This window comes from Eulemur rufifrons, chromosome 28 (assembly GCF_041146395.1).
Source record: "Eulemur rufifrons isolate Redbay chromosome 28, OSU_ERuf_1, whole genome shotgun sequence".
NCBI classification, from domain to species: domain Eukaryota; kingdom Metazoa; phylum Chordata; class Mammalia; order Primates; family Lemuridae; genus Eulemur; species Eulemur rufifrons.
This window is the reverse complement of record NC_091010.1, coordinates 14,075,904-14,099,180: the sequence shown is the minus strand read 5'-3', so window position 1 is coordinate 14,099,180 and position 23,277 is coordinate 14,075,904. Positions and strand designations below refer to the sequence as shown.

The 23,277-nt window shown below is 49.2% G+C and overlaps 2 protein-coding genes across 2 annotated transcripts; both read left to right on the top strand.

The window, feature by feature from the left end:
• The first annotated feature begins 7,027 nt into the window (after positions 1-7,027).
• On the top strand, positions 7,028-11,918 carry SYNPO2L (synaptopodin 2 like). The gene is made up of 2 exons (XM_069460332.1): positions 7,028-7,439; positions 9,766-11,918. The coding sequence occupies exons 1-2, from the start codon at positions 7,340-7,342 to the stop codon at positions 11,916-11,918; spliced, it is 2,253 nt and encodes a 750-aa protein (XP_069316433.1). The 5' UTR covers positions 7,028-7,339.
• A 3,749-nt stretch (positions 11,919-15,667) lies between these two features.
• MYOZ1 (myozenin 1) lies at positions 15,668-22,432 on the top strand. The gene is made up of 6 exons (XM_069460738.1): positions 15,668-15,731; positions 17,126-17,216; positions 18,448-18,626; positions 20,106-20,355; positions 20,725-20,890; positions 21,878-22,432. The coding sequence occupies exons 2-6, from the start codon at positions 17,144-17,146 to the stop codon at positions 22,107-22,109; spliced, it is 900 nt and encodes a 299-aa protein (XP_069316839.1). The 5' UTR covers positions 15,668-15,731; positions 17,126-17,143; the 3' UTR covers positions 22,110-22,432.
• Positions 22,433-23,277: the final 845 nt, after the last annotated feature.

Below are 23,277 nucleotides of genomic sequence, written 5' to 3'. Positions count from 1 at the left end.
GCTCTACCAGAGCCAAAAGGTCTCTGCTCTCTGTTGAGGAGCTGTAGTTCCTGCAGCAGTTATTATTGCCCCATTTAATTAATAAGAGTAATTGTAGATAGCATTTTGAGGATTTTTTTTTTTTGTATACATGACCTCTTTTAAGCCTTTCAATACTATTTATTCGCTGTGAACTAAAAATCTTAAGGGACTCCCCCCCCCACCAGCTGACCGAATGGACCTCCTCTTGGCCAAGGGGAGGTCCTAAAACTAAATTGCCATGAGGAGGGAGGTCAGACATGCCCCATCATGCCCCCCCCCTTCTTCTTGGAGACATCCTTTGTAACCCATTAACAGGCCTAAGGGTATGCAAGACAAACCTGTAGGTCCTCAATTTACACAACAAATATGTGTCCAGTGGCTTGTCTGTTTAACAGCTCCTTATCTTAAGACATGCCAAGGCCAGGCGGTGGCTCACACCTGTAATCCTAGCACTCTGGGAGGCCGAGGCGGGTGGATTGTTTGAGCTCAGGAGTTCGAGACCAGCCTGAGCAAGAGCAAGATCCCATCTCTACTAAAAATAGACAGAAATTATATGGACGACTAAAAATATATACAGGAAAAAATTAGCCAGGCATGGTGGCACATGCCTGTGAGTCCCAGCTACCTGGGAGACTGACACAGAAGGATCGCTTGAGCCCAGGAGTTTGAAGTTGCTGTGAGTTAGGCTGACGCCATGGCACTCTAGCCCAGGCAACAGAGTTAGACTCTGTCTCAAAAAAAGAAGACATGCCAAGCCTTTAGACAAAGCTTCATGTCTTTAACCAATTACAAGTCAAAGGATCTTTAAACCCACCTATAACCTGTAAGCCCACACTTTGAGATGGCCCACCTTTTTGGGCCAAACCAATGTATGTCTACCACGTATTGATTTATGACTTTACCTCTAAACCCTGTCTCCCTGAAATGTACGAAACCAAACTGTAACCCAACCACAGCCAGTCCACTTGCTCAAGTCTTCTTGGGCATGGCTCCGGGTCATGGTCCTCAAATTTGGCTCAGAATAAATCTCTTTAAAATTATTTCACAGAGTTTGGCTTCTTTTCCATTAACATCGCTTAATAATTTTTTGAGCATTGCTATATGCCAAGCAATGTTACAGGTTCTGGAAATACAGTACTGAACAAAAGTTATTGCTCTCATATTGTTGACAGTTCATACTAGTTATTCTGAGACACAGAATGGTTTATTGATTGAAAAAAATTGCAGGTTAGTCTGTACTAGAAACTATATTAGGCATTGACAAAACAGACGTTGTATATCAGTAAATAGTTGAGGTCAGTGGTTCTCAAAGTTGTGATCCTGGGATCAATAGTATCAGTATCACCTGGGAACTTGTTAGAAATGCAAATTTCAGACCTACCCTACAGTATATTGAGTCAGAAATTATGGAGGTGGGGCCCAGCAAGCTATAGTTTAAGAAGCCCTCCAGATGAATAATTTGCCAAATCCAACTAACATTTGTTGAGCACCTGCCCTAGGATGGGCCTTCTGCTAAGCACTGTCACATGATTATCCCACTTAACTCTCATATCAGCATAGGAAAGTAGGTATCCTCTATCTTTCTTAAGATTGCACCCCTAGTAAGTGGTAGAACCTAGATTCATAGTTTCTTGAGGACAGAGGCTGATGTGTTGCATTTAATTGACTTCTGTAACTCTACTCAGTGATTCTCAACCTTGGTTGCACATTAGAATCATCTGTGGTGCTTTTAAAATGCCAATACTGGCTGGGCACAGTGGCTCACACCTGTAATCCTAGCACTCTAAGAGGCCAAGGCGGGAGAATCCCTTGAGCTCATGAGTTTGAGGGAAATCATGAGGTTGCTGTGAGCTAGGCTGACGCCACAGCACTCTAGCCCAGGTGACAGAGTGAGACTCCATCTCAAAAAAATAAAAAAATGAAAAATGCCAGTACTGGCTAAGAGACCTTAAAATCAGAATCCCTAAGGCTGAATGAAGCCTTGGGGTGGGGGTAAGTTGTATAAAATTTTATTACACAATCATCTAATCCTATATGGCTCTGTCCTATTTTTTTTTTTTTTTTGTATTTTTTTTTTTCATTTTTACCTCAACCACATTGGAATGCAAGCTATTTTTTTTTTTTTAAGAGATGGAATTTGGCTCTATCACCCAGGATGGAGTGCAGTGGCACAATCAGCTCACTGCAACCTCCAACTACTGGGCTCAAGCAATTCTCCTGCCTCAGCCTCCTAAGTAGCTAGGACTACAGGCACACACCACCATGGCCAGCTAATTTTTTTATTTTTTGTAGGGACTGGGGTCTCGATATGTTGCCCAGGCTGGTCTCAAATTCCTGGCCTCCCAAAGTCCTGGGATTACAGGCATGAATCACCGTGCCCAGCCTATGCAATCTTATCTTAGGGAGTTAACAGCTTTAAAAGTTTTCCAGGTGATTGTATTACGTACTGTGGGTTAATTGAAAACCACCAGTACAGTACAATGACTCACATGTAGCTAAACTCAATAAATGTTTGAATAATGAATGAATGGATATTTAGATCCTCTTTTTACTGATGAGAACAAGTGACTGCCTGAGGTTACACAGCTAGTAAATGGTGGAACAAGAACTCAAATCCAGTTCTGACCCGAAATCCCAAATGTTTTCTATGACTACATCATACACCAAGGCAAACAGCATTTAGTGCACTGGGGAGCAGTTATTCCAGAAAACTGTGTAGCCCTTTGTAGCAGTTACAGCACCATGTTATGTTTTGTAACAGAAAAAGATCTCCTAATGTAGGGCACATTCGTGTACTGGAAACCTAGAAACAAGTACAGATTTTAATAACATTGGTTAGTATATTTACACAATACCTGTCTGTGTCTACCTTTCGATAATGACCTATGTATTAGAATAGGTAGTTTAATTCAGCAAGCATTTATTGAGTACCCATTACAGCAGTCATTACTGGGCTGTTGATTGGTTGTTGTCCTTGCTCTCAACTTCTTCACAGTCTAGGAAGGAAGATAGGCAAATACACAAACTATACTACTGTTTGAGAAATACAACAGTAGAAATATGAACAAAATACATATGTTGTCCAGAGAAACGAAGGATTAATTGTATAGGTGGGGAGTTGGGAGGTGGTCAGGAAAGATTTTTACGGAAGAGGTAACAGTTCAACTGGAAGCAAGGCTGATCAGAATTCCTCTTTACGGCACCAAGCACTGCAGTAGAATATAGATTTCCATTTTGATGAACAAGTACATTCATATGGCAAGGGGGCACTCTTTCCTGGAAGTCTAGGACTTTGTGGAACCAACCAAGCCATTCTAGCCACCTCTGGAATTGAAGCCCCTGCTATTGCCACTTTGAAATGGGCTTTGGAGGAAAGCAGTTGGAATTAGTCCATGATCCTATCAGGGAAGGTGCAGTTCCTGAAAGGGTGTACCTTAGTTATAAACCTGAGAGAGTACTCTGAGTCCTGAGTAAAAGGCTCATGCAGGAGAATGAGACACATGGAGGGCAGAAGTCTGTACTATAATTAGCTCTAGGAGTAACACAGATGGGGGAGGGAGAGAGTACAGCAGGCAACTATTTTGAGCACAGCTCCGATTGACGGGACACGTGTGCTGGACTGTACTGATCCCAGGGCCGAGTTGCCTGTTTGTAATGTGTGTTGGGGGGGAGGCCTGGGGCAGCAGGAACAGGACAGCCGGACGGGCAGGCCGGACCGGGTACCAGCACCTCGACTTCTCTCCCTGGGACACTGTCTAACCTCCAGGGGCCATAGATCAAGCTGAGCGATGGGTGCTGAGGAGGAGGTGCTGGTCACACTATCAGGGGGAGCACCCTGGGGCTTCCGACTTCAGGGGGGGGCCGAGCAGAGGAAACCCTTACAGGTGTCCAAGGTAAGGGAGAGCCCCTGAAATGAGGCTTCAGGGAAAGGGGAGCCCAGTGGATCCTGGGAAGACTCATGTATTGGCCTATGGAGTGGGGGGAGGAAGCCATGAAGATGGGGTGGGTAGGCGGGCAGGGAAGCATGCTCAAGTCTGGTAGGGGGAGTAATGTCTGACCACAGGCTTTTGGGGGGCTACTAAAAAAGAGAATTCCTGGATTCTAGGGAGCAGAGAAAAAGAAAGGCTCTGCTTTCGTTCCCTACAGCACCATAGGGGTGTGGGTCTGGTCATCCAGTGTTTGCTATCCTGCGTATGTGCCTCTACTCCAAACTCCAGGAATGTAGGGAAGGTTCTAATTTCTCTCTCTGACGAAACTGATGTATAATGAATTGAGGCTGTCTCACCCAGCCCAGCCCAGCCCTGCCCTGCCCACGCCTTCACTGCCCCTCTTTCCCTAAGTCAGATCCTTTCTCTCACTGGGTAAGACTCTTTTAGGTGCTAGGAGGGTTACAGCAAGGGCTGTCCTCTCAGATGAAGTCATTACCCTTTTGGCTTCACCCTACAGGCTTAGTTTTCTGAACTGTAAGATGTGGGTATCTGTACCTGCTTCATAGAACCATTCTAAGGATTAAATGCAATAATACATGTAGCATGACGCTCAACACTTAGTAATAACTCAATAAATGGTAGTCACTACTTTTATTATTTTAACATATGTACATGTGTGTGCACACATGGCACACATATACACACATAATCACAATCTCCCAGAATCCGCTGGACTCCCTCCAATCTAGAATACTGTTTTAAAATCTTGACTGTGTAATGGCACCTGGGATTCCAAGGCCTAGAAAAGAAATATTGGCCAGTATAGATATTGCCCTTTCCCATGCAGTTTTCTCCAAGCCTGTTTCATTCAGTGGTTACCCTTCCTCCAATCATGTGATGTATTACTACTCCCTTCCATCTGCGTACCTTCTTCCCTCTAGACAGTCCCCTTCAACTGCAGCTCTGCGTATATCCCCACCCATCTTAGTCTGCAAAGTAAAATCCCCTCACGTGGGTCCTTCCTGTCCTTTCCTTTCATTCTATTCCCTTTGGAGCCCTCCTTCACCTATAATCTCTCCTCCAACATCTCAGATCCGAAGACGTAGCCAGGCTGGCAGAGCAGGACTCCGAGAGAGGGACCAGCTCTTGGCAATCAATGGGGTCTCTTGCAGCAGCCTCTCTCATGCCAGTGCCATGAGCCTCATCGATGCCTCAGGGAATCAGCTTGTTCTCACTGTGCGGCGGTATGGACCTCCCCCCCCTTCTCTTTCCCTAGTCTAGGACTCCTTTTGCCTGTCTCAGTTCTGTGTCTCCCTGGCCTGGCTTCAGCAACTAACAAGTGCCCATTTCTGCTTGTGCATTTCTGCTGGAGTGTGTATGTTTTGTGAATGTCTCCCAAAGGGCTTGAATGTATCTGGAATTAAGGGATGGGGGTGTCAAGTAGATATTTGAGTGATGGGCCTACTTCAACCCCTGCCTGTCTCCCCATCCCATCTTCCTCTAAGCCCATTTCTAAGCACATTTGCCTCCCAGTGTGTCTTCATATCTTCACTCTTCCCAGCCCATCCATTCCAACTAGATACTAGTCCCCTCTGTCTCCCTTACCTCTTCCCCTCATTCCTTCCAGATCTCTCAAGCTGCCAGTAACCCAGCACATCTCTCAAGTTTTATCATCTTTTCCATCCAGGGTAGCAGACGAGGGGTCTGTGCGATCTCCATCCCCTGGTGAGCTTCAGGTGCTGTCACCCTTGTCTCCGCTGAGTCCTGAGCCCCCTGGTGCTCCAGTTCCCCAACCTCTTCAGCCTGGGAGCCTTCTCTCACCTCCCGACAGTGAGGCTTACTATGGAGAGACAGACAGTGATGCTGATGGTCCTGCCACCCAGGAGAAGCCCCGCCGACCCCGCCGCCGAGGGCCCACAAGACCCACCCCTCCGGGTGCCCCACCTGATGAGGTCTACCTGTCTGACAGCCCAGCAGAGCCGGCACCTGCAATCCCTGGCCCTCCGAGCCAGGTTGACAGCCGTCTAAGCTCCCCATCTTGGGAGGATGGAGCAGCCCTTCAGCCACCTCCAGCCGAGGCCCTGCTGTTACCCCATGGCCCACTCCGGCCTGGCCCTCATCTCATCCCTATGGTGGGGCCTGTTCCCCACCCAGTGGCAGAAGATCTTACTACTACCTACACTCAGAAGGCCAAGCAAGCCAGTGAGTGCATGAACCCCTTTTCCCCAGCCAGGATCCTTCAATCTGAGCCCTAACTCTATCCCTCCATAATCATATATTCTACCTACCTATGTCCCTCAGATACAGTCTTGAGGACAAGAGGAAAAGAGTGATGGCTGGAAGGGAAGCATAATTACTGTCATGGTGCCCATTATTTTTGTTGTTTGAACCAATGTAGCAAAAAGGTACAGCTGGTTCGATAAGGATAAGGAGGGAAGTTGGAAAGGGACATGAATAGATGAAGGGTTTGGTGGTGGTTATTGCTACCGTTTGTCAGGATTGTGTAAGAATGGGGTGAGGGCAGAGTACAGACTCAGGGCAGGGGAGTATTGGGAAGCAGGGCAAGGCTATATGGGTTCTTTACACAGTTAATTGCAGGCATAGCATCAGAGCTACCTTTGAGTAAGTTCAGTTAGGATTCCTGGCAACTGGGAAGCGATGGGATGGTCAAGAGATCCCTAGGAAGTGGTAGAAGGAGGGATCTCTACCTCCTTATCCTTATCTCAGGCAAGAATGTTGGCCTGGGCAGAAAAAGCCAGTTCCACTTATCTCAGGCTCTTTGCTATTTTTGATGTGAGCTACAGAACAAGGTCTAAGGGTGAACTTTCTCCCTGCTCTATGCCCCCCATACTCCTCCCACAGATACCTTTCTTGTCACCCTCAAAATCTCAGGATTCCCCCTCTGGTTCTCATCTTTCTTTCCTCCCCTCCACCATTCTGATTCCTGATCCATAGAATTTTGTGCTTCTAAGTTTGGAATACAGGCTAAGTACATAATGGTTTAGAGTCCGACATCCCTGAGAGTGCCCAATATCCCACAAAGAAATTCCAGATGCAGACTCAGGATCCCATGCTTTCCCCATGTCTCAATTTAGCACCCCCTCCCTTCCCATCATGCTGGGTGAGACTGTAGTTAGTGGCTCAGAGATATTTTTAGCCAAGCAGACCTCATTGTCCACTGGGGTGGAGTTGGGGGAAGGGGAGGCAGGTGCCCACGTCCATCACACCGGGGCTTGTGGGGCAGTGGAGGGAAGGGAGGGGGCCAGGTTCCAAAAATAGTACAGTGAGCTCATTCAGCTGCCAGCTCTTGGGACAAGACAAAGGGGCTTTAAAAGGCGTGGGGGGTGGCTCAAGCTGGTCCTGCTCCAGCCAACACTGCCTTTCTCGGCATGGAGACCTTTGAGCCCATCAGCCAAGAGCCCCTCAGCCAAGCCAGCTGCGACAAAGCCCCAGACCCAGTTCCTGAGCTCCAAGACTCATTCTATGCAGGTACTACACTCCCATATCTAAGAGAGTTCTGGGGTCTAGAATGAAGGGAAATACATCAACAGTTTAGGAAGGGCAGTCTTTGGGAAAGGTCTTATTCTCTTGTTCCCTCCTTTTTGCTGTCCTCTTTCTCCTTTTCTCAGGGGAGTTTTAGTGCTCCTTTCTCAGTGATGCTATGGCCACATGTCAGAGGGTTTTATGACCACATGAGCCATAAAAAACTCATGGGAACAGACTGCGTGAGACAGGTTTGAGTACTGTATGAATACATGAAGGCATGTATGTACGAGTCTGCGGGAGAAAATGTGTGTGAACAGGAAAGTGCCTATATGTGTGCTTGTGTCAAGCTTTTTTTTTTTTTTTTTTTGAGACAGAGTCTTGCTCTGTTGCCTGGGCTAGAGTGTTGTGGCGTCAGCCTAGCTCACAGCAACCTCAAACTCCTGGGCTCAAGCAATCCTCCTGCCTCAGCCTCCCGAGGAGCTGGGACTACAGGCATGCGCCACCATGCCCAGCTAATTTTTCTATATATATATTTAGCTGTCCATATAATTTCTTTCTATTTTTAGTAGAGACGGGGTCTTGCTCTTGCTCAGGCTGGTCTCAAACTCCTGAGCTCAAACAATCCACCCGCCTCAGCCTCCCAGAGTGCTAGGATTACAGGCGTGAGCCACCTTTCCTGGCCTCAAGAAAGCTTTGATAGTAATGGTTCCTCACAGAGGGCCATAGTGCTGTGTTCGGTGCTAAATTTACCTATATTATCTCACTTAATCCTATTAGCAATCCTATGAGGTAGCCATTATCACCTTCATTTAAAGATGAGGAAACTGAAGTTCAATGAGGTGAAGTAACTCTCCCAAGAACCAAAAACCTGACTTTAATGCCTGTTCTCTCATCCACAGTACTATTCTGTGGTATAAACCTTGGGACTAGAGGAGTAAGAGCACTAATCTTGGTATCTTGAGTGGAAAATAGATGGAATGTCGAGAATTTTTCAGGAGGAACTGGGGACCATGGACCAGAGAATATCCATGTCCAAGGCAGGGTCCTAGCTGTTGGGCAACCTCTCCCATTTCCTGGCCCCACCTATCCAGGCCCCACATGGCATGGGAAGCCCTGCCCTGGCTCCCTTTAGCACATAGTACTTGTGTGCCTGCTTGGCAGCGGCTGCCAAAGCTCTTTACCTAGAAGGCTTGAAAAATAGGGGGCAGCTCTGAGGCCCAAAGAAGCCTACCCCACTACCATCCCCAGCTTGGGGAAAAGGACAATATATTTAGCTGATGACCTTGAGGTAGCCCAAAGATTTGGAGGGTTGCCTTGGAGACCAGCACTCCAGCTTTTCCTGCATCTTGGATTCAAGACTACCCCTGGCTGTGAGTAGCAGGGATGTGAAGCATACAGGAGTGCCCTGGCAATTGGAAGGCCAAGATAAACTCTAAAATTCTGTCCAAACTGTTAGCAACAGGATCTCTGCAAGGGGAAGTCTGAGAAGAAGGGCCACCTGGGACATGTAGGTGTGTGAATGTATTTGAGTGTGTGTTTTGTGTGGGCGCATTGAGTATTTACGTATGTGTGTATGAACTGAGGTGAACGTAAGCTGGGGTATATGTGAATGAGATTATGCCTACAGCTGGCTTTCACCAGACTGCTGCTATTCTCATTGAAATGATGTGTGGTGGGAGTTATTTCTGTGAATGTTTATGAAGTGGACTGCATGATGGGGCTGGAATTGTGAATGAAGATCCTCATTGCTAAGGGTCCTCTGTGTCTGTATCATAGGAGTAAGGGGTGGGAGAGGGGATGAGTCCTAAACTTTGTGAGAAGTCTCTTAACATGGTCTCTGTGGTGGGAGAAAAATGTCACTTCTCATCTTTTCTCTCCCTGGGACTTGTCTCATCTCCCTGCCTGCCATGGAGAGTGACACATTCCTCTCTCCCCCCCACTGCCAGTCAGGAATGGGAGGCAGGTGAGGAATGTGTGTGGGGTGGGTAAGAGCACATCTCTGGGAAGCTAGGAGCAGAATAGAGGGAAGAGAGGATAGAGGAGCTGTGATCAGAGTAGTGTAAGGGCAGCCAACTGGACTCTGCCCTCCCTTTAACTGTCCTTGGTTTCACCTTTCACCCTCCATTCTGCCCCAAAGTCAGAGGTCTTTGCCACAGGCTGGGGACATTGTGGATCAGGCCAGTGAAAGACAGGAGGTAGGAGGTGGGAGGTGGGAGGTGGGAGGTGGGAGGTGGGAGGCGGGCGGGGGTGCTGGGTGAAAGCCTTGGGGAACAAGGCTGAGGAACTGGCTGGGGAAGCCCCACTGACTTCTCCCTCTTGGCCTCTTCAGAACTGCAACGTGCAGAAAGCCTCCAAGAGAAGAGTGTGAAGGAAGCCAAGACCAAATGCCGGACGATTGCATCCCTGCTAACTGCAGCCCCTAACCCCCACTCCAAGGGAGTGCTTATGTTTAAGAAACGCCGGCAGAGAGCCAAGAAGTACACCCTAGTGAGCTTTGGAGCTGCTGCTGGGACAGGCGCCGAGGAGGAGGACGGTATTCCCCCCACTAGTGAGTCAGAGCTCGAGGAAGAAACCTTCTCCGACGCCCGCAGCCTCACCAATCAGTCCGACTGGGACAGCCCCTATCTGGACATGGAGCTGGCCAGGGTGGGCTCAGGCAAAGCAGAGGTGGGAGGGCAGCTGAGCGAGGCCTCTGGGAGAGGGGTCCAGCTCTTTGAACAGCAGCGCCAGCGCGCAGCCTCCAGCACCCAGGAGCTGGATAAAGTTGGCTCCGCAGCCACGAGCAATGGGCAGGGCCTGCAGTCACCACCTCGGGCCCAGAGTGCTCCACCAGACGCGGCTGTGCTCCCACGTAGCCCTTTGCCGGCCCCTGTAGCTAGCCCCAGCCCCTTCCTACCGGGTGGTGGGGCCTCCTCCACCCCAGCTCCAAGCGTCTTTAACCGGTCGGCCAGGCCCTTTACCCCGGGCTTACAAGGTCAGCGGCCAAGCACCACCTCCGTTATTTTCCGGCCCGTAGCCCCCAAGAGGGCGAATGAAAGCCTGGGAGGCCTCAGCCCCGCCCCACCCCCCTTCTTGTCCTCTCCACAGGGGCCCACCCCTCAGTCCAGCTTCCCCTCAGGGGTTCCCAGCCACATGCCAGCCTCGGGTTCCGCCAGCACCTCACGCGCCTCGGGCCCTGTGACGGCCACCAGCTCTCTGTACATCCCAGCCCCCAGTCGGCCTGTTACCCCAGGCGGAGCCCCAGAGCCCCCCGCTCCTCCTAGCGCAGCTGCCATGACCTCCACCGCGTCTATCTTCCTATCTGCACCTTTGCGACCCTCTGCGCGCCCAGAGGTGCCCGCCCCAGGCCCGGCGGCCCCTGAGCCCCGCAGCGCCCGGGAACAGCGCATCTCGGTGCCAGCTGCCCGCACCGGCATCCTTCAGGAGGCTCGGCGCCGGGGGACCCGGAAGCAGATGTTCCGGCCGGGAAAGGAGGAGAAGAATTCGCCCAACCCCGAGCTGCTATCGCTGGTGCAAAACCTGGATGAAAAACCCCGGGCCGGGGGTGCTGAATCTGGTCCTGAGGAGGACGCTCTGAGCCTTGGGGCTGAAGCCTGCAACTTCATGCAGCCACCAGGGCCCAGGAGTTACAAGACCCTGCCCCACGTGACACCTAAAACCCCGCCTCCAATGGCTCCCAAGACCCCACCCCCTATGGCTCCTAAGACTCCACCCCCAGTGGCTCCTAAGCCTCCATCTCGGGGACTCCTAGATGGGCTAGTGAATGGGGCAGCCCCTTCGGCTGGAATCCCTGAGCCGCCAAGGCTTCAGGGAAGGGGTGGGGAGCTGTTTGCCAAGCGGCAGAGCCGTGCAGATAGGTATGTGGTGGAAGCTACACCTGGTCCCGGCCTTGGCCCTCTGCCCAGAAGTCCTTCTCCCACTCCCTCACTGCCCTCTTCCTGGAAATATTCACCCAACATCCGTGCCCCACCTCCTATTGCTTACAACCCACTGCTCTCCCCCTTTTTCCCCCAGGCTGCCCGAACTCTCCCAAGTAAAGCCCAATCCCAGGGGCCTCGTGCAGCCCCCAAGCAGGGCATCAAGGCTCTGGATTTCATGCGGCATCAACCCTACCAACTTAAAACTGCCATGTTCTGTTTTGATGAGGTTCCCCCAACTCCTGGCCCCACCTCCTCAGGGGGTCCCAAAACTGCCCGAGTCCAGGAGATTCGCAGATTTTCCACTCCCGGGCCCCAGCCTACTGCGGAGCCCCTGGCTCCCACTGTGCTTGCCCCCAGAGCAGCCACTACCCTGGATGAGCCCATCTGGAGGGCAGAGCTGGCCTCAGCCCCTGTTCCTAGCCCAGCCCCTCCTCCAGAGTCTCCCAGGGGCCTTGGGGCTTCTCCCAGCTCCTGTGGTTTTCAGGTAGCCAGGCCTCGATTCTCAGCCACCAGAACAGGATTGCAGGCTCATGTGTGGAGGCCTGGGGCAGGGCACCAGTGAGCAGGGCACAGGTCCCAGGACCAAGGACAAGTGGAACATCCAGTTCCTAAAGTTGCTTCTCCTACCCCATCCCACCCCCTCTTCTCAGGCATCTGGAGGCTAAATTTCCTCCTGCCAGAGATAGTTTAGGAGTTGGTGTCCCATCCCCCAGCTTCCTCCTCACTCCCCACCTCCCTGCTGCTTTCCAACCTACTGTCTTTGCTATGATATCTTTGCTTCTCTTTGTCTCTGTATTTGCTTGCCTGTACCTCTGTCTTTATCTCCAGGCTTCTCTGCTCATATTCCTGCACAGGTCTCTGTTTCTTTACATTTGTGCTTTTCTCTGTGGGCCTTACTTTAATGTTCAGTGAGAAGCACACAGAAGTTACTACTGGGACTTCAGGCAGGAAGCTCACCACCTGGCAGACAGCAAAGGGACTGACCTGTTTGCACTAAGCCCCTCCCTGCTCCTCACTGCTTTTCCATGCTTGGCTGACATATACCTAGGCCTGTACGTGTGTGTGCGAGTATGTGCAAGTGTGTGTGTGCACAGATGTTCTCTTCTGTCTGAGGCAAGATTAAGAGCAGAGGTCTAAATAAAGATCCAATCTGGGTCTTATCCTTGTACAGATAGAAGGGTCAGATATTCCCACATAGAGCCTAGTGGGGACAAACAGATTCACTAGAGGATAACTTCTAGAGACCAGTGTCTGTAGCAGATGTACAGCATCCTGTGAAACTAATGGAGTATAAGAAGACTGAAGGGCCAGGACAGTTTGCATGGGCTGAGTTATACCAGTTAGACAAAGAACAGAACTAAGAATTCTTCTAATCAGGATTTCAGAAAATTAGCGACTTGAGAGCCCCATGCTGAGCAACCCAGTATCCAGGAAATGAAAAAAATAAAGAAAATTTCCTCTGAGAATAAATGAATCATTGGCTTCATTGCCTCATGAGCCTAAGACAGAAAGGAGGGAAAGAGAGCCATGGTGTGGAGAGTGAGGCAGGAACCAGGAACAGAGCAGAAATGAGTGAAAGGATCGCGCCACAGGGAGGAGCATGGTGAGGGAGCGTGCAGTGTTGGCAGAAAGTTACGTTGGGTAACAAGAAACCAGCCAGGAAAAAGTTGGGGGGATCAGGAAAAAATCTGAGGGAGAAAACTGAATTTGTTCAAGTAAAGGGGGATGATGGTGGGAGGGAGGTGGGAGGATGTGTGCTGAGTGCTGAAAGAACAGTTGGTATCTGTGTGACCTCCTTTGAGTCTGTCCTTCAGTTTGTCTTCTGCAGCTTGTCATGACTACCTGGGAAGGAGCAGGGAAGCACCAAGAGCCAAAATCTTTTTTCAGTCCTACCCCATCCTCAAAACCCTAGTTCTTGTTCCTTTTCAGCTTCAGGTCCTGATCTCTGATCCCACAGGGATATGGACTCCCCCTCCACCAAGACCACTGCCAGCCACGTTTGCTGTTTCATCTGGAAAGTAATAATCCCCTTTGCATATTGAGTGTGCGTCATGAGTCACAGGACTTTGGTTTGTGCACAAGAATAAACTTATGCCCCATGCCTTCTGTTGCTGTCGTCTCTTCTAGTTTTATAGTCAAATCCTGATCTCTCCTTGATCTTCTCTAACCCATTCCCCTGATCTGATTTCTGATTGCTGTGTCTGTTCCTGTCCTCCCATTTTCACTCTTTTGTCCTTCATCTCCAGATCTTTTGCTCTTCCCTGCCAATTCTGTCCTGCTCCGATTTAGACACCTCCACCACTCCTCGTGGTTCCCTCTCCCTGCAGTCTCTATCCAGGCTCTCCCCTTTCCTTCCTCGTTCCATACTTTCCAGGCAAGGCCCCAGTTTACGGAACTGAGAGAAATTGGAAAGTCCCTCTGAGCCCTTTGCCATCAAAATTTCTTAGCTCCCTGGAGGAAGCAACTATATTAATAGTCTCCGGGAACTGAATGAAGGGAAAGCAATGGCTGGAGGTGAAGGTGGGATGGGAGAGGGAAGGAGAAGAGAAAAGTAGACCAGTGTGGACTGAAATTGGCAAAGAAGGGAAGGCCTTGGAGGCAGGCTAGAATTAAAGACTTCTGAGAAAGAAAGTGCCAGTGCTCCCATTCTACCAGCAGAGGGCACATTTGTGCCAAAGACCAGACCCAGGATGTAGACACTCCCAAATACACTCACTGTCTCAGAATTCCAAAGAAAGGGCCCAGATACAGGCTAACTGGCCTGTTTTCACCTACTCAGGTACCCAATCAAAGGAGATCAAACTTTCCTTTTGTTTTTGTTTTTGAGGGAGAGGGTGGTAATGATAATGAAATCACCCTTTGCTATTAATGGTTTTTCTTCTAATTGCTTCCTTGGGTTGCAAAGGAATGGAGAAGGAGGACCGAAGATGAGGGATCTGGAGGCACATCTCGTCTGGGCAGAGGCCAGCTGGGAGGGGGTACATTTTAGCCGCTAGTCTGAACCTGAAAATGTACAGGATGGGGGAAGGGTATGGTCAGCAAGAGTAGAGAGCTCACAGTGGAACAAGAGAAAGCTACAAAAGCCACTTCTTGGCACAAGCCTGTAGTCCTAGCTACGCAGAGGCTGAGGCTGGAAGATCACTTGGGCCCAAGAGTTCGAGTCCAGCCTGCACGACATAGAAAGACCCTGTCTCTTAAAAAAATGTTTAAATAAATAAATATATATATTTTTTAAAAGCTACTTCCTAAGGCAGCTGCAACAGGGTGCTGGTGGCTGTAGCAGAGATGCAGCAGCAGCTAGTCCCAGAACCTAAGCAGAAGGTAGAGGAGGACCCACGGTGTTCCTACAGCTACTGAGGAAGGGGCTGGGCAAATAACAGGCTTTCCCCATGGGGGCTCTCACGTTTGTGCTCTTGCCCAGGGGCTCCTTTGGAACCGTATGGGACAGTCCAGATCCTACAGGGTGTGCTCTCCATTTGAAGGAAATCTGAAATAGGAACCTCAGAGAACAAGGCCCTGGCAGGTCAGAGGCCTACATGTACTTCTCGGGGAGACATGGATGTCTGACTTGCACAGCAGACCGAACTGAACACCCCAATGGTAAATCGGGGTTAAAAGGCAGATCCAAGTATTCACCTGTGCTTAGAACTGCCGGAGTTTAAGAGGAAAGAAAAGGGAGTGAGGCAGACAGAATAATCGCTCAAATCTTTCCCACATCATTCCCACATTCCAGGCCTGGGAAACACTGGGTCTGGTTAATTTGGTACCTTATCCTGCCAAGAGCTGGCCCTCACAGAGAAAAGACCAACCTATGTAGGAACTTTAAAAGAGCAGTTCCATTGTGAAGACTTCCTACCCCAAAATATAGTGCTTTAAGTCCTCCTACCCAAATACACCCCAGGTCTTTCCAGTTCTGGCCTGGATTGGCTTTGAGTGGCCCTCAGGGCATGTCCTCCGGGTTCTCTCTTTCCCACTCTGAATTCCTATCCACCACTTGCTGCCTGTTTCCCCTCTTCCTCTCAGTCTTCAATTTCTCCCTCAATGTTTCTTTGGATCTCAGATTCTAGGTGCGAAGGGAAGGGGAGTCCCTGGGCAGACTGGTCCCTGGCTCAGACAGCTCAGCGGGAAAACCCCAGAGGTCTTTTCTACCCTTCCAGAGCCTCTGGGCAAGGAAGACATGATCTTGGTTCCAGGGTCTCAGTGCCCCCTGTGCCATTTGAGCTGCTTGCACTCATCATCTCTATTAATAACCACCCTCCCTCCCCCACTGCCAGTGCTGCCCCCACGCCTGCCCAGCTCGTGTTCTCGGTCACAGCAGCTCAGTCCTCCAAAGCTGCTGGACCCCAGGGAGAGCTGACCACCGCCTGAGCAGCCGGTAAGTCTCCAGCTCTATGGTTAGAGGGGCTGGAGCCCACTCTGTCGACTTCTGTGTCTGTGTCTACAACTGTGGTTCTTGATCCTGGGGAAGTAGCCCCCCTCCCCATCTATGCTCAGCTCCCAGCTGTCTGGTTCAGGGGAGCCACAGAGAGTTGGAAGGAGAGGGGCCCAGGAGGTTAGGGGGAATGGAGATGTTGGGGGAGGCACTAGAAAAAAGGGCAGGTAGACCCCACTATGTTAGTTGCGTTGTGGATGTGTTTTTGAAACAAGATTCAGCAGAGGACAGCATTTTGCTAAGTGCCAACTTCTGTTAAGGAGGGGCTGGAGTCTGTATCTTCTCCTAGCTTGTTCCCCTCCACTGCCAGATCCTATTACTATGTTTCTGTCCTTCCTCAACTCCCCACTGCTGCAATGATATTGCTGAACTGACATGTATCAGGATTCAAATGCCACCCCCACCCCCCCCACCCCACTCTACTCTGAGGTATGGAGTGGGAGAGACTGAAGGAGCAGAGAGCATGGCCATGACCTCCCAGGCCATGTTCCAGCTGGCCCAATGGAAGAGCAACAACTCTCCTTCCTATGGAGAATGTTTTTGGCTGAATCTCCTCAAGCCTGGCAGAACATTTCTCTGCCCCCCTGGGGCTTAGGGAAAGACTGAGGAGAGACCAGAGCCTGGAATCATAGCCCCAGTCTGATATCTCAATGTAAATAAAAACTTCAAATCACGCCAACTCATTGAAACTGGGGTGCATTGCCTTGCCTGTAGTATTGTCGTTTTTTAAATGCCCCCCACCCCCACTATGTTCTTAAGCTCTGCATCCACTTTATATAAAACAGCTCACAGGAGGATGGGGGCTGGGGTACCCAAGATGTGCCCAAGATGGGGGCTGGGATACATCTATACCTCCTACTCTGCCTCCCAAGAAAATAGAAGCCCTAAAGTAGTGAGTTTTCACCTTTTGGGGGAATACATATTTCTTTGAAAATCTGATGAAATTTTATCCCCTGTAGCCTTTAACCGCAGGTTAAGAAGTCTGCCCTTGGCTGGGTGATGGCTCATGCCTGTATTCCCAGCCCTTTGGGAGACTGAGGCAGGAGGATCATTTGAGCCCAGGAGTTTGAGACCAGCCTGGGCAACATAGCGAGACCCCCATCTCTGCAAAGAATTTTAAAAATTAGCCAGGTGTAGTGGTGCATGCCTGTAGTCCCAGCTGCTCAGGAGGCTGAGGCAGGAGGCTCCCTTGAGCACAGGAAGTCAAGGCCATAGTGAGCTAAGATCGCACCACTGCACTCTAGCCAGCCTGGGTGACAGAGTGAGACATTGTCTCTTAAAAAAAAAAAAACAACATAAAACAGTCCCTATCCATGCTCCAACTTCTCCTTGTCCAGGGTGAATCCACCTCCACAATGCCGCTCTCAGGAACCCCGGCCCCCAACAAGAAGAGAAAATCCAGCAAGTTGATCATGGAACTCACTGGAGGTAGGGCATGTTTGATTTACCTAGTATGGGACTTCCTAAGAGCACCCCTGACCCAAAAGTTCCAGAAATATCATAAGGTTATATATGTCTTAGGGTGAACAAACAGGAGGAATTCCAGTAGCTGGAGGGAGGTGGGTGGGAAGGCTAAGAAGGGCAGAGAGAAAGGATTCAACACTGACTACTCATCCTTCCACCATTTTCACCTTGTAATCTGAAACAATACCCTGCCAGATTGCCCAGCGCAGATCCAGGGCCAGAGGACCCATGGGTCAGTGAGGTGTATTTGAAGAAGAAAACATGGCACAGACCAAGGTCTCAATACTTTCCTTACTTCTTTCCCCCAGGGTTAGGAAGCCTGTGTAAACACTTAAAATGGAAATCTACACAGGCTTGTTTCCTGGGGGCATGCAGGAGTGCATGCATGGGAAGAGCTCTCCCTATACCGAGATTCTTGGGAGCCAGAGTTCACTGAGGGGAAGAAAAGGGAAGAGTTAAGACAGGTGTCTGGGCTGGGCACTGTGGCTCATGCCTGTAATCCTAGCACTCTGGGAGGCTGAGGCGGGAGGATGGCTTGAGGTCAGGAGTTCAAGACCAGCCTGAGCAAGAGCGAGACCCTGTGTCTACAAAAAATAGAAAAATTAGTCCGGTGTGGTGGTACACACCTGTGGTCCCAGCTACTTGGGAGGCTGAGGCAGTTGGATTGCTTGAGCCCAGGAGTTGAGGTTGGTGTGAGCTAGGCTGAGGCCACAGCACTCTAGCCTGGGCACAGAGTGAGACTCTGTCTCAAAAAAAAAAAAAAAAAAAAAAACCCCACACATACACGAACAAAGACAGGAGTCTGTATTTAGGGATGGCCAACTCCACACAGGACTCGCTGTGGGCCTTCCTCCCATGCTACAGTTTCTCCGGTGACCTCTATCTGTGATGTTCCTTTACCCTTTTGCTCTGCTTCCTGTGCCCTTGCCTCTTTTACCCCATTCACTTCTCCAGTCTAGTATCCCCGCTGTCTCCACTCTGCACCCCAGATCCCATGCATTGTCCCCAAGTCCTAAGAAATCAGAGTCCCTCACAAACTAGATAAAGTTTGGTCAGATATCACAGATAGCATCTGCTCCTCTAAATAATCTCTTCCAGGAGACATACACTTAGTTGTGGGTGGGGTCTCCATTCAGAGCCCAGAAAACCCTGCTTTCCTATTTCCCTTGCCTCTTCCTCCCCACTTCCCTGCAAGGTGGACGGGACAGCTCAGGCCTGAACCTGGGCAAGAAGATCAGCGTCCCAAGGGATGTGATGTTGGAGGAGCTGTCGCTGCTTACCAACCGGGGCTCCAAGATGTTCAAACTGCGGCAGATGCGGGTGGAGAAATTTATCTATGAGAACCATCCTGATGTTTTTTCTGACAGCTCAATGGTGAGTTTGGAACTTTACCACTGTCTCAAAGCTTAGTGCCTTATCTAACAGCTTCTTAGTAGGCCCTGAAACTCCAAGGTAACATCAACCTCTCCTCCCTGAAAATTTATAAAGTTGTTAAATCCCCAGATATATTGAGCCCCCAACAGCTCCAGGGTGAGTGGCAGCCCACCTCTGAAACTCAGTCTCCATCTTAGAGCCAGTGGGGGTTGGGGAGCCCACATCCTCAGGGAGAAAATTCCTTCCCTGTATGGGATAAGTGTTAAAGATAGTGTTGCTAGATAAAACACAGGATGCCCCAGTCCTATATTTTAAAGTTGAGATGCATAATGAATAATTTTTTTAGTAAAGTATGACCTATGCAATACTTGGGGCATATTTATACCAAAAAAATATTTGTTGTGCATCTGAAATTCAAATTTAAGTGATATGCTGTAATTTTATTTGCTAAATCTGGCAAACCTAGAAAGTGTTAAGTGGGTTTTTATAGCCATCTCCTGCTGGAGCCATTCTTTCATATAAAGGGTCAATCTCTTTCCTGAGGACCCAGGATCTAGAGACTGAAACTGTCCTTCTTCAAGATCCTACATCTTCTAGTCAGGCTCTTTCTCCAAAGAAAGAGAAGTTGGGATTGGAGAGAGCCCAGGCACAAGATGCTATAGCTGAGAAGGAGGGGACCTTCTCCATTTCCTTTCTTCCTCCTCCACCTTCTCTGGGTGGCTGGGGGAGAGTGGAAATAGATGCCTACGTGGGGCCAGGGGCAGAAGTGTCTGTCATTGGCCGTTATGTAGGAGCAGAGTAAAAGTGCTGAGCTGCTCATATCTAACTTTAGGAGGCCAAAAGCCCTCCTCCCTGCCTGGGTCTGGTTACACTGGGTGGGGCATGGGGATGTATGTGGTGGGATGGCCAGGAGAGCCTCCTGAAGGAGTTGGCCAGGTTATTTTTAGGCTTTGGGGCTGAATCTAGTGTTGCCCTTTTGGCCACCCTTCCCCTCACCTGCTACAGTTTCACTGTCAGGAAGTCCTGGTCCAACAGGCACCAAGAGGACAGAAGGAGAGGGAGAGAAAGAGAATATGGTTCTGACTGTTGGACAAACTGGGCAGAGAGGGGGCAGAAATCTCTCTAGTTCTTCAAATTAAGATTGGGTTCTCCATGGCAACTCCATCCTTTCAAATTTTAGTTGAGCAGAAGTCTTGGTGGCCTTTGCCTGGGTAAGGGTGGGAAAGGGGAGTATGGAGAATGAGCAGCCCTCACCCTAAGGTATAATTGGAGAAAATGAGCCAAGGGGGTCCTACCTCTTAAGCAGAGTTTAATTCCTCTAAATTAGCCTATCTATTGTCCATCTGTTGGAGGGGGGAATCAGTGTCTCCTGGTTGGCTACTGTCTCTGATCACCTCCTCCTTTGCTGTACATACCTCTGCTTTGTATATTTTCCATACCCATTGCTAACCTTGCCCTTCCTTTGTCCTTTCTTTTCAGGATCACTTCCAGAAGTTCCTTCCCACAGTGGGGGGACAGCTGGGCACATCTGGTCAGGGATTCTCTTACAGCAAGGGCAGCGGTGGCGGCGGAGGCCAGGCAGGGCACAGTGGCTCTGCCGGACAGTATGGCTCTAACCAGCAGCACCATCAGGGCTCTGGGTCTGGAGCTGGGCATACAGGTGGTCCTGGGGGCCAGGCTGGCAGAGGAGGAGCTGCTGGCACAGGAGGGGATGGTGAAACAGGATCAGGCAAGTACTCGTACCAAAAAGTAACATAACTGGTTAGAGCAGAGATGTCCCCAGGAATGAGGCCTAGGCTTGGTGTGGGGAGCAGGGGAGTCCAGCTGACAGATCTTGGTGGACTCTCTGAGTCCAGGAGGGTACAGAGATGTATATATTTTACCTAGAAGCCTTGTCTTTCAGTCATCTTTCTGGCTTTTCAGATTCAGTCACTGATCTGACCCCAGACTGTTGTTACATCACAAGCAAACAGTTACCAGGATAATATACCTTTGGTCCCTGGCCCCAGCAACTTCCCTAGTACAGGGGTATGGGATTAACTTTCATTGGCAATTAAGTGCTATTATGTGACTTACTTTTCTCTCCTATGGCTACCAGGAGACCAGGCAGGTGGAGAAGGAAAACATATCACTGTGTTCAAGACCTATATTTCTCCATGGGAGCGAGCCATGGGGGTTGACCCCCAGCAAAAAGTGGAACTTGGTATTGACCTGCTGGCCTATGGAGCCAAAGCTGAACTCCCCCAATATAAGTCCTTCAACAGGTAGGGGTGGTGGGGAAGGAAGACATACATTCCAGTGTAGCACCATGCCCTTAGTTAGGATGGAGACTTTAATTCAGATGTTTCAGAAGGAGCCTAAGGAGGGATGGTAGGAATATGGGGGCCCTAATCAAAGCCCTTTGCTCTGTTTACTCTATCTCAGCTTCATCATAGCAGTGTGATGAAGGAAAAAATTGCAGGGAGGCAAGATTCGAATTCTAGCTCATAGGCCACTTACTAGCTATGTGGGCATTGGAAAGTTGCCCTGCTTCTGAGCCTTGGTTGCTTTGAATGTAAAATGGAAATAATATATTATGTGTTTGAAAGCGTCTTGAGGCTCCCTTCCATTCAAGGTTATGATGCCATTATTCTCCCTGTAGTATGATTCTATTTCCTATACCCTGCTTTAGAAGGCTTTAAATATCTGTTCTTTTGGAATTGGGTTTCTCTAGATCATTGATAGGAGATCTATGTGAAAGCAAGCTAGAGAAGTGCTTTTGCAATTGGCCCTAAGGAACCTGGATTTTCCAGGCAATATTTATTCCTCTCGGCTAGGCCATCTACTATCTGGGGTTGGGGGTAGGGATTAGATGGAGGGGGTAGTCTCTACATTGTAATTTAAGGTGACCTCAGACCCTTGGATCTATACTGTTTTGGGTCACTTTCTCTGAAATGCTGGTCTGGGTCACAACTATCCACAAGACTCTCTATCAAGTACCCATTAGGTGCCTTCTCACCCATCCAAGTACTAACCAGGCCTGACCCTGCTTAGCTTCTGAGAGAGACTTCTTTTCTCATTATTAGCTTTGGGGAAATAAGCAAACCAGGAAGGAAAAATGGGGTGCTAAGGGGAGAAGAAGACTGAGTGCAGAAGCAATCTCAAACTAGAGTTCATGGACTTCCCCATTCTCAAAACAGGGTAACATCTCATTGCTAAGGCTCTGTTTCTTTTATTCTGATTCTTAATTACATAATGTGTCCCCTCCTCAGGACAGCAATGCCCTATGGTGGATACGAGAAGGCCTCCAAACGCATGACCTTCCAGATGCCCAAGTTTGACCTGGGGCCCCTGCTGAGTGAACCCCTGGTCCTCTACAACCAGAACCTCTCCAACAGGCCTTCTTTCAATCGAACCCCTATTCCCTGGCTGAGCTCCGGGGAGCATGCAGACTACCATGTGGATATTGGCATCCCCTTGGATGGAGAAACAGAGGAGCTGTGAGGTGTTTCCTCCTCTAATTTGCATCAAGTTTCCCCTGTCTGGTTCCAATTTGGAGAGGGAATGCTGAACAGGATACCCCCACTGTTAATCCAGTATCCTTGTGGGAATGGAGGGAAAAAGGAGAGAGATACCTGTCTTTCCATCTTTCACTCCAAGTCCCCACTCCAAGCATCCTTCCTCACCAACTCAGAGCTCCCCTTCCACTTGCTCCATATGGAACCTGCTCTTTTATGGAATTTGCTCTGCCACTGGTAACAGTCAATAAACTTCAAGCAAATGAACTCATTCTTCCTCTGATATTTGAGGGCAGATGAAAGCTCAGGATAACAATGCACAAAGACTAATGAAAGCCAAATACTAAACACTCATTATTCAGACGTTAAGACCAGACCTGAGATCTGGTTGCTTACATACCCACACCCACGAAACCACACTCATAGGTATATACAAAGACATGTTTATTCAACAGTACATGAGACAAATAATCATCCACAAACACATGTGCTGGCCCATACGTGGACAAAGCTAGAAAGCTACTGTGCATTGCAGTTAGGAAACAGGTGTTGGTGACCCTGGTGTTAGCTCTTTACGTAGTTGATTAGAAGCTGAGATAATCAGGGTTACCCTAATTTTCACAGAACTAGAGCATGCCATAAAGTTTCCAGATGACACCAGAGTGGGTTTTGGGATATATGTATCAAAGGTAACAGATTCCCAAAAGGATGAAATAGAATAGGGAGCCATGTGGAATCCAGAAGGGAATGGGATAAGTCAGCTACAGTTGTAGTACACCTGGCTCTGTGTAGCTACAGCAAGAAAAGATTTAAGGATTATGGGGCATTGCAGTGATGCCCAGAAAGCACTGTGATTGGGAAGAAATGATGAGAGCCCACCAGGAATGAGCAACATTCTTTTTATTGATTTCAAGCATGAAGTCTCTCTAGAGTCACAGGCTTACTCCCACATTCCATAAAGTAAGAGTGATGCAGACCAGGAAGAACAAAGAGATGTTAATAGGGTCTGGGAAAACAAATTGTAAGGAGAGCTGACTGAATTCAGCCAACGCCATGAGCTGTTGTTGATGGTTAGATTAAGTTGCCAGATCTGCAATAGACTGACCAAATTTTAGTGGACGTTGGGTTACATGACATTTATCCTGCTCATCTTT

Bases quoted from the DNA above. Each gene is read 5' to 3' on its own strand.
- MYOZ1 (XM_069460738.1), top strand. From the start codon at position 17,144: ATGCCGCTCTCAGGAACCCCGGCCCCCAACAAGAAGAGAAAATCCAGC. The intron at 18,627-20,105 runs GTGAGTTTGGAA...CTTTCTTTTCAG, and splicing joins TTTTTTCTGACAGCTCAATG to GATCACTTCCAGAAGTTCCT. The intron at 20,891-21,877 runs GTAGGGGTGGTG...TCCCCTCCTCAG, and splicing joins CAATATAAGTCCTTCAACAG to GACAGCAATGCCCTATGGTG.
- SYNPO2L (XM_069460332.1), top strand. From the start codon at position 7,340: ATGGAGACCTTTGAGCCCATCAGCCAAGAGCCCCTCAGCCAAGCCAGC. The intron at 7,440-9,765 runs GTACTACACTCC...TGGCCTCTTCAG, and splicing joins CCAAGACTCATTCTATGCAG to AACTGCAACGTGCAGAAAGC.